The 11,049-nt window shown below is 58.3% G+C and overlaps 6 protein-coding genes across 6 annotated transcripts; 4 read left to right on the forward strand and 2 right to left on the reverse strand.

Annotated features, from left to right (window-relative positions):
• Window positions 1–259: 259 nt before the first annotated feature.
• On the forward strand, window positions 260–1,154 carry SPRG_12991 (hypothetical protein; the record flags this gene model as incomplete). Its single annotated transcript, XM_012353298.1, has 3 exons — window positions 260–409; window positions 455–553; window positions 613–1,154. The coding sequence occupies 3 exons, from the start codon at window positions 260–262 to the stop codon at window positions 1,096–1,098; spliced, it is 735 nt and encodes a 244-aa protein (XP_012208688.1). The 3' UTR covers window positions 1,099–1,154.
• Window positions 1,124–3,132, reverse strand: SPRG_12992 (hypothetical protein; the record flags this gene model as incomplete). The annotated part of the gene is made up of 3 exons (XM_012353299.1): window positions 1,124–2,090; window positions 2,135–2,949; window positions 2,985–3,132. 3 exons carry the CDS (start codon window positions 3,130–3,132, stop codon window positions 1,164–1,166), a joined length of 1,890 nt encoding a protein of 629 aa, XP_012208689.1. The 3' UTR covers window positions 1,124–1,163.
• Window positions 3,133–4,277: 1,145 nt separating this feature from the next.
• On the reverse strand, window positions 4,278–5,113 carry SPRG_12993 (hypothetical protein; the record flags this gene model as incomplete). Its single annotated transcript, XM_012353300.1, has 2 exons — window positions 4,278–4,825; window positions 4,876–5,113. 2 exons carry the CDS (start codon window positions 5,111–5,113, stop codon window positions 4,278–4,280), a joined length of 786 nt encoding a protein of 261 aa, XP_012208690.1.
• A 580-nt stretch (window positions 5,114–5,693) lies between these two features.
• On the forward strand, window positions 5,694–6,595 carry SPRG_12994 (hypothetical protein; the record flags this gene model as incomplete). The annotated part of the gene is made up of 4 exons (XM_012353301.1): window positions 5,694–5,848; window positions 5,899–5,936; window positions 5,983–6,134; window positions 6,161–6,595. 4 exons carry the CDS (start codon window positions 5,694–5,696, stop codon window positions 6,593–6,595), a joined length of 780 nt encoding a protein of 259 aa, XP_012208691.1.
• Window positions 6,596–7,118: 523 nt separating this feature from the next.
• Window positions 7,119–8,592, forward strand: SPRG_12995 (hypothetical protein). Its single transcript, XM_012353302.1, has 4 exons — window positions 7,119–7,912; window positions 7,956–8,014; window positions 8,063–8,176; window positions 8,232–8,592. The coding sequence occupies exons 1-4, from the start codon at window positions 7,137–7,139 to the stop codon at window positions 8,522–8,524; spliced, it is 1,242 nt and encodes a 413-aa protein (XP_012208692.1). The 5' UTR covers window positions 7,119–7,136; the 3' UTR covers window positions 8,525–8,592.
• Window positions 8,593–8,979: 387 nt separating this feature from the next.
• SPRG_12996 (hypothetical protein) lies at window positions 8,980–9,164 on the forward strand (the record flags this gene model as incomplete). Its single annotated transcript, XM_012353303.1, has 1 exon — window positions 8,980–9,164. A coding segment is annotated over one exon (185 nt), but the record flags the coding sequence as incomplete, so codon positions are not given.
• Window positions 9,165–11,049: the final 1,885 nt, after the last annotated feature.

Below are 11,049 nucleotides of genomic sequence, written 5' to 3' on the forward strand. Positions count from 1 at the left end.
TGACGAGCAGGATGATATATATCGTCCCGAGGCAATGTCGCGGTCGCCGCGGCGACGCTTGCCACGCAGTGTATATCTCGGAGGTCACACGCATGCACCGGTAGTGTAGTAGATAGTACCGGATCTACAATAGGTTGTGCCGCCGTCGAGCGCAAGCAAGAGCGACTCGGACTGCAGTCTTCAACTATCGTGTCGTATACAAACACCAAGTGTAGCATATCCACTTGCGATCACGGAGCATTTTTTTTTTCGCTGGTCGATGTTTCGGCTCATCCTCGACGCGCTCGGGCTCTACGCCGCGTGGCACCCGTCCAACGGCGACAGCAGCAGCGACATTGGCACGCGCACGTACGACGTCCCGGCGCCGCCGCCGCCCTTCCCGAGCGAAGTGCACGCCACCTTTCTTGAGGTCTTCTTGAGCGTCTCGGCAGGTCGTGTTGATGCGCAGCACTAGACGTTTGACGGCAGCGACGTGCCCGACTCGAGAGGCGCGTGGTTCTACCAGTACCACGCGGCGAGCGGCGACACGAACTGGCGCGTCGAGCATGATGCGGTGCGCGGATCCAGCGCGACGAAATCAGATCGACTAAGATCGCGTACGTATTTGTGTAGCCGCAGGCCGACCCGTTCTGCCGCTGTGCGCAGCCAAACACAACGGACGCGTGTACGCTCTACTACACGCAAGAGAGCTTGTTCGTGCACTTTCCGAGTCAAGTCGGCGCGTGCTGCCGCCTCTGTGACGCGAAGACGCCAGGCTGCGGCATGCTTTCGCCGACGTGGCTCTCGGCGTCGGCGACACTGACCGGCGTCGACGAGCTCGACGGCCGTCTCTGCTACCAGTTTTGCACTCCTCCGTACGTCCCCGATGCTTTGCATGTATTTCAACGCAGCAATGACAGGACGGGGACCGTGACCGAGTGCATGAGCTACGACGACTACGGTCTTCCGTGCCGCTTCACCGAAACGACGTCTGGTAATGTGCACAACTTGACGTTCACGTCGTGGACCGTCACGAAGCAGCCGCCATCGACGTTTGCGCTGCCGTCGCTCTCCTGCGCGACGAGCTGCGCGTCCCTCTTCCCCACATGCGATGTCTAACTCGATGCTATCATACTACTACTGTAGTACACCAATGCAACTTCTCTATCTTGAACGCTATATGGCTACACGGTGGCAGAGGCGGCTGCTACCGTGGTGGTGGCACTGGATGCCGTCTTGGCGTGGCGCTTGGACAAAGCCATGGCGACGACGGTACCGACGACGATTGCGAGCCCGAGGCCGACACCAAAGCCGATTAAGAACCCAGGTGGGAGCGCCTGCCACGTCGACGCCGACTCGGCGGCCACCGAGGCCACAATGATGGGCGAGACGCGGCCGTCTCCGTACACAGCGGCGGCCGCGGCTTCTTGCGCGGCGACGCCGGCCGGTGGCGCATACCGTTGCGGGTACGTCGCGAAGTCGGTGGTCGCGAGCCACGCCTCGGGGTACCCGGCGACGTGCACGCTGCCCATGGTGTTGCCGACGATGATGTAGCCGTCGTTGAAGCGGCTCACGAGTTTCCACGCAAAGGCCCACCAGCGTGCGACGCCTTGCGTCATGAAATCGTTGAAGACAATGGCCGCGCAGTCGTCGGCCGCTTTCTTGCCGTCGCAGCTCGCGTCGACTTGGAGCTGGAGCACGCGCGCCACCATCTGCAGCGCGTTGCGCTCGATGACGATGCTTCGGTGGATGCGATCGTAGCGCAAATGGGCCCAGTTGGAGACAAAGTGAAAGGCCCACCACGCCGACTCCGAGTCGAACGTACCGCGCTGGCCGCGGGTAAACGCAGCGGGCAGCTCGCTTTGGCCACACGCGATCGGAAAGTAGACTGCGTTCGCGGGCTCACCGTGGGCGTACCAAGCGAGCCCGGCGACGCCGTCGCTCAGGTTGGGCAAGCGGCGCGTCTGCAGGACAAAGCTGTGGGTGGTCCGGTGCATCGAGATGGCGCGCTCCCAGTTGCCCGAGGTCAAATTGCCTTTCGCGGTCGCATAGCGCACCGGGTCGCCAAATGGACCGGCCGCGACACCTTTCGTCAAGTCGAACGGCGTGCCCTCGTAGTGGTCTTGCATGATCGCATCATGGTCTTGGGTGTGACGGGCGTATCGGGCACCACCGAGAACGGGTACGTCGGGACGCGCGCGTGGAACCCAAGCGTCGCATCGAGCTGCAAGGACGGCGCGACAAGATCGTAGATGCGCCAGAGACGCCGACCGCCGTAAAGCGGCTTGGCCGACCCCGGCGCGACGTAGCCGTACGCGGCCGTAAAGTCAAAGGCGTCACCGCGCGCCGCCCAGCCCATGTCGTAGGCCAAGTCGGCCACGTTGGAGGACGCCAAGAACCGCGTCGGGTCGGACAAGTTGAGCTCACGAATGACAAACGTGTTGGGCACTGCGACAACGTCCGTGTCCTCGACGCGCTTAGCGGCCCAGATCGCGCTGCTGTTGCCGCGACCCGTGAGCACGTGGAAGATCCAGAGCGCGCCCGACTTGTCGGCAATGCCGAGGGCTTCGCAGCTGCCGCCGTACTCGGGCACCGCAGGGTCGTTGCTGTACTCGCCATAGAAGCCATGCTCTTCGGCGAGCTTGCCCATCGTCTGGATCGCACAGACCGCCGTGTCGCAGCGCTCGAGTGCAACCTTGGAGAGCTCGTCGATGCTAAAGAGGTTGTGGCCGTACGGCAGCGACGACGGCCACCCCGCCGTCTTGCACGCGCACGTCGACTCGGAGATGCTAAGCTGGACTTCGTTCTGCATTGCATAGTCGTGGTCCCAGTACGCGTAGGTGGATGGCACTTGCGGAATGTGCCCGAGCGGCGTCGAGAGCGTCTGATTGGGCTGGACTGCGTAGCCAGGACCCCGGCTCTCGGACGTGAAGCGCGGTGTGCCATTGCGCAGCACCTCGTACACGGCCGCTGCGCCGTCGGTGGAAACGTCATGGCCGGCACACGCACGAGCCGGAGGTCGTTCGGGTTGCTGCCTGCGTCGTTCGTGTGGGCGAGGATCGTTGAGCCGTCGGCCGTGGCCTTGGCGCCGGCGCCAAGGATGGTGCAGGCGTGGGCCACGATCGGCGCGGTGACGGCGAGGAGCAGGCGCATGCCAGTGGATTGGATACTGCAAGCGAGGATCCAAAAGAAGGTTACGGCGGCAAACAACGACCGATATTTTAATGTTTCTAGACCCTTCAGATACGTACTCTATCCTTTTTATCATTTAATAGCATGATGTTTGTATGCAATAGGAGCACAAAACATATTAGTATGCCGTGGGATTGTATAATAAAAAGAATATTTCGTTCGACCAATGAAATCCATTGGAAATGCCAATACAAACCCCAAGTCTGCACCATCAACACACTATTTTGCACTATAGAAACAGTGGATGATGGATACACTGTTTGTAGGACGGACGCACCTGGATTCCTGTTGCGCCAGAAACGATCAACTTCAACCGGCGGCGATCACATTGACGAAAGGGCCTGTAAATGTACACTATGAAGTGAATAAGGAGGGAATTCGCTCACCACATACAGAGGAGGCTCGCTTGCCAACCACCCGGTGTACGTCCCAACGCAATACCCGCATGGGTCGCCTCGAGACACAACACTATTTATGGACAGTGCAGCTGAATATTTGCCAGCTGGGTTCGTACACTGTATTCTATCCTCGGTTCAACCACGACGATGTATTAATACCTATCTATGATAGAAACAGCGAGACAAGGTTGCGATTCTAGTTTAATCTTACGAGTAACATGATCTAGGTCTCAGGTCGCTGGTACAGTTTTGCGGCGTCTGCAGGCTATCCGACCCTTTAGCTACCGACTTGTGCACGTGCAGTAGCCAATCCGTAAACAAGTTGCCGTTCAATTGGCTAGAATCCGCCAATCAGAATCTGATTGCATGGGTTGAAGGATTTTGGCGCCAACCAAGAAAGCTGAAATAAGTCGTGGATAACCACAGCTAATTGCGAGTCCGAGATACGTGTCGGCGTCGTCCCGCTGCTGCGTCTCCAAGAAAGGTCAAGACGGCGGCGAGATCGACGATGCACACTCGATGGTGTTTCGGCCACAAAACGATCGCGCGCTGACACGCACAGTGCTTGTACGGCGGCATGTGCAAGAATACTTGGGGCGATTGACCGATCCAGGCCGCCACGACCGCGCCTGGAATCTCGCACGCAGGGTGCGGCAGTAGCGATATGACCTTGCTCTCAGGCCCGTCAAGCTCGGCAAATCCGACGTCTTATGCACCGGAGGCGACAAGCATTGTGATGAACGCGCGGTTCCACTCGCCAAGCGATTCAAACGAGCGTGGTTCGTGGGAGACGAAGAGAGCCCGCCCGAGCCGCTGAAATGGCTCTCTCGTCGAGAGGCTGAGCGCCTGGAAAGCCACGACAGCCGCGTCGGGTGCCGGCGGTACGAGCACCGCGGCCCTGACATGGTACAGCCGGTCGACGAGCGCATCACGGTTCCCACGCGTGATCCGCGTCGACGTGATGGTCATCGATAGCAAAGAAGCTGCGTACACCGTCGTCGTCGTGCTGCAAGCGTTGGCCGATTGCGGTATCCCGTCGTAGGCAAAGGCGAGGTGACCACCGATGTACAAGGACGGCAGCAATACGATGAGGAGGCCAAAGGAGGCTGCGTTGACACCGCTGCCGGCGCTGGGACGCAGGCGAAAGGTGTTAGCGTCGCCGACGTCGTCAATGGCCAAGTGCGCGAGCTCGGTCGCGACGTGCGTCGACAATGGCACCCAGTGCTGCGCCAGCGCCTCGTTCATGCAGTCGTACGCTGTATCAAACGCGTTCATGTAGCGTGGACCCAAGTCCATGTCGACGGACGGAACGATCTTGTCGGGGTACAGCGCGGCTCTCTGCGCAACGTCATGAGCGCAGATCGGCCAATGGAGCGGCGCATCGAGGCCTCAGGGGGCAAGTAAGCGCGCGCCGGGGGCGGAGCTGCGCCCGCGACGACAAACGTGCCGGGCACTGGAAGCTGCGCAAAGGCGGCTTCGTTGCCCGGTGTGTGAATGTAGCGCTTGCCTTTGGGCGGGCTTTCGGGCATCTGCAGCACCAGCATCGTGCTTCGTCCTCGAGCGCAGCCCGGCCAAACCGAATATATTGCGCGTTCCAATTTTGCAATTGTGCCATCTTGCAATTTTGCAATGGATTTGGATATATTGTTTACTGCGCCGCAATATGACGTGGCGGAAGCTGCAGCCATCCGAATGAGGCACGACCGGGTCGCGCCTGCTTGAGCCTGCTTGAGGTAGCCAACCCGTGTCACTGCCCGAAGAGGGAATACCAGCTACATCCATGGTGCATTTTGCCCACCCTAGGATAGACCAATGCACTCCTTTTGCCTTTAACCCTCCCAGACCTTTAACTATGGCCGAGAGCGACGCCACGAGCACGGACGACGCTTGGCTCAATGGCGGTCGCGAGCAGATCGACACAGGGCAGCATACGAGCACCGAGCGATGTCAGTGGATCAAAAGAGTACCAGTATATCCCGGTCACGCACCTTCGCTTAGGCTTGGTCTGGTCCAAAACGCAGGCTCGAATCAGAGTGTGCCAGCGGTGTCGGGTTATCCGGATAGTCGATGGCCATGTATCCGGATAGGTCGGTTGACGTGGGCATTTTTCGATATTCGGCAAGCATGATCCTCAACGAGCTCCTCTTCGGGCTGCTCTGCGTCGAGGCCGTCGTCTGCCTCTTCCTCTGCCTCCCCTTCTTCAAGCACATGACGCAGGCCACCGTGGCCTTTCTCTCGACCAACGTCTTCCCGCCCAACTCGGGCGCGGCCATGGTCGGGTACGTTGCCGCGGCTTGCTATCTCGGGCGCTGAGCTTACTCCATCGTAGGAACATTGTCTTGGCCGTCGTTGGGCTTCTCTTCCTCGGTACGAAGCCACGCCCTGCGTAGACCATGACTAATGCTGCGTGTAGCCAACGTGCAGACGTCACTCAAGTACCGCAACTCGGACGAGGTGCTCTCGGATGGGCTGCGTATCCGCCTCCTCGTGGCCCAGCGCGACATGTACATTTCGGGCTTTTGCCTCTTCCTCTTTGCGCTCCTTCGCCTTGTGTATTCGAGCATGGTGACCAACATCTCGCTCGAAAAAAGTATGAGGCCATGGAGAAGCAGGCGAAGAACGCATCGTCGGGCTACTCGAAGCTCATTGACGAACACGATACGCTCCAGAAGCAGCTGAAGAAGCTCTCGGGCTTTGAAGCCGACGGTAAGGGCCTCGAGGCGCTCCTGGCCGAGAACGCGGCGCTCGAGAAAGAGGTTAGTACCCTCAAGAAGAGCCTCGCGACGGCCGAAACCACTGTCGAGAACGTCAAGAAGCAGGCGGAGAACCAGAGCACAGCATACATGAAGCTACTCGACGACTCGGCGGCCAAAGACGCCAAGGTTGACGAGCTTAAGGCTGCGCAAACCTCGATCGCCGATCTCAAGTCGACGGTTGCCGAGCTCACAAAGGAGCGCGACTCGCTCAAGACGCAGATCCAAGACTATGACTTTATGTTTGCGGACGCCAAGAAGAAGGCCTTGTAAGCGTACTAATGCATGCAGTCCCAGCGTCTCTTTTGCCAAGTGCTGTACCACGTAAGGAGGCATTCGATGATGCAACCAAACACCAAAACACCATGGCGCCGCCACCACCCACGGCGCCACAAGCCTGCAATTCGAGCCGCCACGCTCAACGCCTGTACATCACCTTGGAGCTCTACACGAGCGTGGCGCTTCAGCAAGAACGGCCTCGGCAGCGTGGCTTCTCTTGAACCTCGCGCGCTGCCTTGTCCATGGCGCCTCTACCCGCAACGCTACGCTGCACCGCCTGGCTCTCCAAAGGCATTTCCATCACGCAGCTTCCTCGGCGTCATCTTCAGTGCCGTCGCCGGCGCATCCTTGTCCTCCGACACGTCGACCTCATGGCGATCGTCGATGGTCGGTTGACGCAAAAATGGCAGCCACGTGTCCATTGCCTCCTTTCTAGTGCGTGTGTTTTTATACGTTGCATACAAATTCTTTGATGATAATAAAACCAAAAATCCAGTTCTGAGTGTATTTGCTTGCATTTTTATTTTGACCAAATATGAAGTCGATTTGGGCGACGACGCTCCTCCTTGCGGCCGCGGCCTACGGCGCGCTGCTCCCGACGCTGAGCTTTGAGAAGCCGTTCGACGCGATCAGCGCCGACGGCGTCCGCGAGATCTCGGACGACTTTGCTTTCGGCGGCCATGCGCAGGTGAACCGCCACTTTGTGCGCTTGACGACCGACCGCCAGAGCAAGCGCGGCCATATCTGGAGCAAGAACACGATCGGGTCGGCGCAGCTCTCGAAACCCGAGTTCTCGATCATCTTGACGTTCCGCATCAGCGGCCAGGCCGAGCGCTGGTACGGCGACGGCATTGGCCTCTGGGTCACGACCGAGCCGCGCCACACGGACGGCGCCAACCACGGCTTTACCGACAAGTTTACGGGCTTTGGCATCGTCGTCGACACGTTTGTCAACACGGAGCAGCGTGGCGGCCACAAGGACGTCATGTTCCTCACGAACGACGGTACGAAGAACGTCGACGACCTCCTCCACGGCGAGAAGCGCGGCTGCGACGCCAAGGGCCTCCGCTACCACGAGCGCAACGCCAACTTTTCGCCGTCGCTGAGCATGTCCCGCATGAAGGTGCAGTTTGCCAACAACCGCGTCACGATCCAGCTCGACCCGACCGACAGCGGCGTGTGGTCGCCGCCGTGCCACACGGACATGGTCGACTTGCCGGCCAACTGGTTCACGCAGGCGACGATCGGCGTCACGGCCTCGACCGGGTCGCTCGCCGATACGCACGACATCATCGGGCTCCAGGTCTACGAGTACGTGGCGCCTTGTCGCTTCGCTGCTGACATCCGCTTGTAGTCACAACGACGACCAGGAGATTGCGGCCAAGGACGCCAAGATCTTTGAAGACCGTCTGCGTACGTTCTACTGTACCTCCTTTGTCGATGCTCATGGTGTGCATCTAGCGGCGGCGTCGACGGACGACTTGCAGGACATTACGCAGGTCAACGACGTCAAGGTCCAGCGCCTCCAGAAGCAGTACAACCGCATGATTGAAGACTTTGAGCACGAGTTTGCCGGTACGCCCACCGCTCAATGTGCCATGACGTGTGCTTATGTGTGTGGTGCGTCTAGCGTTGAAGGAAGAGACGGCCAACACGATCGCCAAGCTCCGCAAGCAGGAAGAAGACGACTCGAAGCGCATTGCCGAGCTCGAAGCGTGGGTCAACGGCCGCGTCAACGAAAAGGTTGACACGAAAGTCAAGGAGATTGAAGCGACCGTCGACAACAAGCTGGACGAGAAGCTCGCGACCGCGGGCTCGACGGGCTGGAAGACGCCGTTCTTCCTCCTCATCCTCGCGCTCGCCGGCGCTGCGGCCTTTGGCTACAAGAAGTACCAAGAGCTCCGCAAGTCGCACTTGCTGTAAACGTTGCGACGTAGAGCTAGCCTTGAATACTACTACATGACTGACCCACAGCTGTGGTTGGTGGACTCTGCTATCGTGCTGGGATTCCACGTGGCAACGCCGTTGGCTCGATGGATTTTATCTATTCCGTCTCAATAAGACTAGCATATCCCGCGCCCGTCTCCATGCCAGAGACGACCGACGCGCTCCTTGGCGAGACGTGTTTGAAAATCCGCACCTTGCGTATACAGTACCATACCTGGCCGCTCCACGGCATGTTTGGGTCCGAGGCGCGTCTGTGGACTTGAGCTTCAAACATCTGCCACGAGCGTACGCGTGTTGCACATGCCAATCGCAAGCACAAAGGAATCTCGTGCGCCCATATTGAGACAGCACTGATAAAAAAATCATCATATCGCAGGTTGCTGGCAGCTCACCATCTCCGCAGTTTGGAATTGGCTACGGACCCAAGAGCGATGCGCTGCCACCTCCTGCTCGTATGGGCCCTCGTCGCATCGCTTGCTGCCGCCGAGAGCCTCCGCGCCGACGACTGCTGCGCGACAGGCACGTGCCCCAACGAGTGCCACCAGGCGCGGCTGCAATTGAGCCCGCGATGGAGCGCCAAGCTGCGCAAGTACGTCAAGACGCCCGTGAACCGACGGTAATTGCTCGTTCAAGGAGCGCGCTAGGCTGGAATCACGCTCCTCAATAATATGTCGATACATGTATATACTGCTTCGCCACCTTCTTAGTACCCAGGAGGCGACATCGTTCTTGGAACTGACGCTGGGTGCGACGTACTCGACGGCGAGGTCGTCGACCTTGTGCTGGCCTTGATGATCAAGTACTACGCTGCACGCCTGTCGCGCTATTTGAACGTCAGCGTGCTTCTAGAGAGGCCCCGAGCGACGCCTTCTGGTGCACACGAATAAACATACTCGACGCAAGTGCCAAGGTCCTGCTACTGTACTAGTATTACCAAGATAGTATTACATATATGTAATAACACCCATGGTATTGCGATCCTAGAGGACACCTGTCGGTCGCCTGAGATTACTTTGCCGGACGCATGCTTGGCGAAGGCGGCGCGAAATCACGTGGCCCACTCGGCTGGGTCGTCGGATCAAAACACTGCAGCTGGAACGTGCAGTTTCAATCGCCCTCGAGGCGTCGTCTCCATACACAGAGGAATACTAGCGATCAAGACGAACCGAAAGACAGAAAGTGACCTTCTGAGCAGCGATACTCCCGAATGTGCCGGACAAAACGCTGGGCGGACACCAACCCGGTTCTTTCTCCCGTGTCGTGCCAGAGACGACGATCCGCGCCGTTGTGTTGTGCTTCAATGGGCTTTGTCCAAGCCACGGCAGTGTACCTCGGGTGTACAGTTCCATGACCTTGTTGTTCTCGCGGCAACCTGCAGGAATATGCGCTGTACAAATGCTTATACCGTACTATTGGCGATCGTTTGTTGGAGCTATGGGGTAGCCAAGATGGAAACGACAGTCCCGACTGCAGCCTGCTCGGTGCGATGATGTTTGTGATCGTTTTAGGGCGCTTGGAAATCTCGTTGCGATCGAGCGATTCGCGGGCCTCTTCGCGCAATGAGCGATCCAATAGAATAGTATAAGAACTGAGTTGGGTCGGACTGGCCCCAGGCAAAAATAAATGATCGACCCGAGTGACGACGACTGAGCGACCGAGCTCGATGTTGCAGTCTCGCGGGGTAGGACACCGATCAATGAGGCTGTCGGCGCGCGGCGGCACTGGGCCATTGCGCGGTACTCCAAGAGATCTCAAGGAGGAGCTGGTGCCGGACATTAACGAGCGTGTCTTGTGAAATTGACCACAATACCCAGCCATTCCGGGCAAGTCCGTCCACCCAACCTACCAAGGAGAGTACAGTACAACGGCAACCACGCCAAGCACCATGCGTACCTCATATCGGTGGATACTATAGGCATTGACCACGAAAGCCACGCTACAATGTACCGGAAATAGACTACAGCCTCATACATTGTGTCCTCAAACTCTCCTTCGCGCTGCTGAGGACTATGAGGACGCATCGAATCATGACGTGGCGCTCTGTGACAGCAGTATGCAGTTCGTTACATGTCGCACCGTAAGGAGTCAACGTGGCTGGACCTTGCACCAGTTCAGACGAAAACACATACTAATAGTACACTATTATAGTACCAGTATGTTGGTCGACCACACGCCGTGGTTGGAAAAGAGAGCTGGTGACCTCGTGTTGCTTCACGGCGTACCGCATTGTCCGGGCCGTGCCTGTTTTCACAATCACACTCCATGTTAGCGATTCGGTTCGACTCGCTTTCTGGAATAACTATAAACCGGAAAGGCAAGACGCGTATATTCCTTGCGATCACTGTTCCCGAGTTGGAACGACGTCAAAGAGATCTCTCTCGACAGGCGTGGGTTGCAGGTCCATGCAACGCAGGTCAAGCCACCTCGTTTTATGCACGTGTACAGAGTCGCCAGCAGTCTACCAGCGCACTATCCCAGCTATCCAAGAGATATCTCGTGCC

This window comes from Saprolegnia parasitica, assembly GCF_000151545.1.
Source record: "Saprolegnia parasitica CBS 223.65 unplaced genomic scaffold supercont2.119, whole genome shotgun sequence".
In the NCBI taxonomy this organism is placed as follows: Eukaryota; Oomycota; class Saprolegniomycetes; order Saprolegniales; family Saprolegniaceae; genus Saprolegnia; species Saprolegnia parasitica.

Coding starts and splice junctions, on each gene's coding strand:
- SPRG_12995 (XM_012353302.1), top strand. CDS start 7,137: ATGAAGTCGATTTGGGCGACGACGCTCCTCCTTGCGGCCGCGGCCTAC. Junction 7,913..7,955: donor ATCGGGCTCCAGGTCTACGA/GTACGTGGCGCC, acceptor ATCCGCTTGTAG/TCACAACGACGACCAGGAGA. Junction 8,177..8,231: donor CTTTGAGCACGAGTTTGCCG/GTACGCCCACCG, acceptor TGGTGCGTCTAG/CGTTGAAGGAAGAGACGGCC.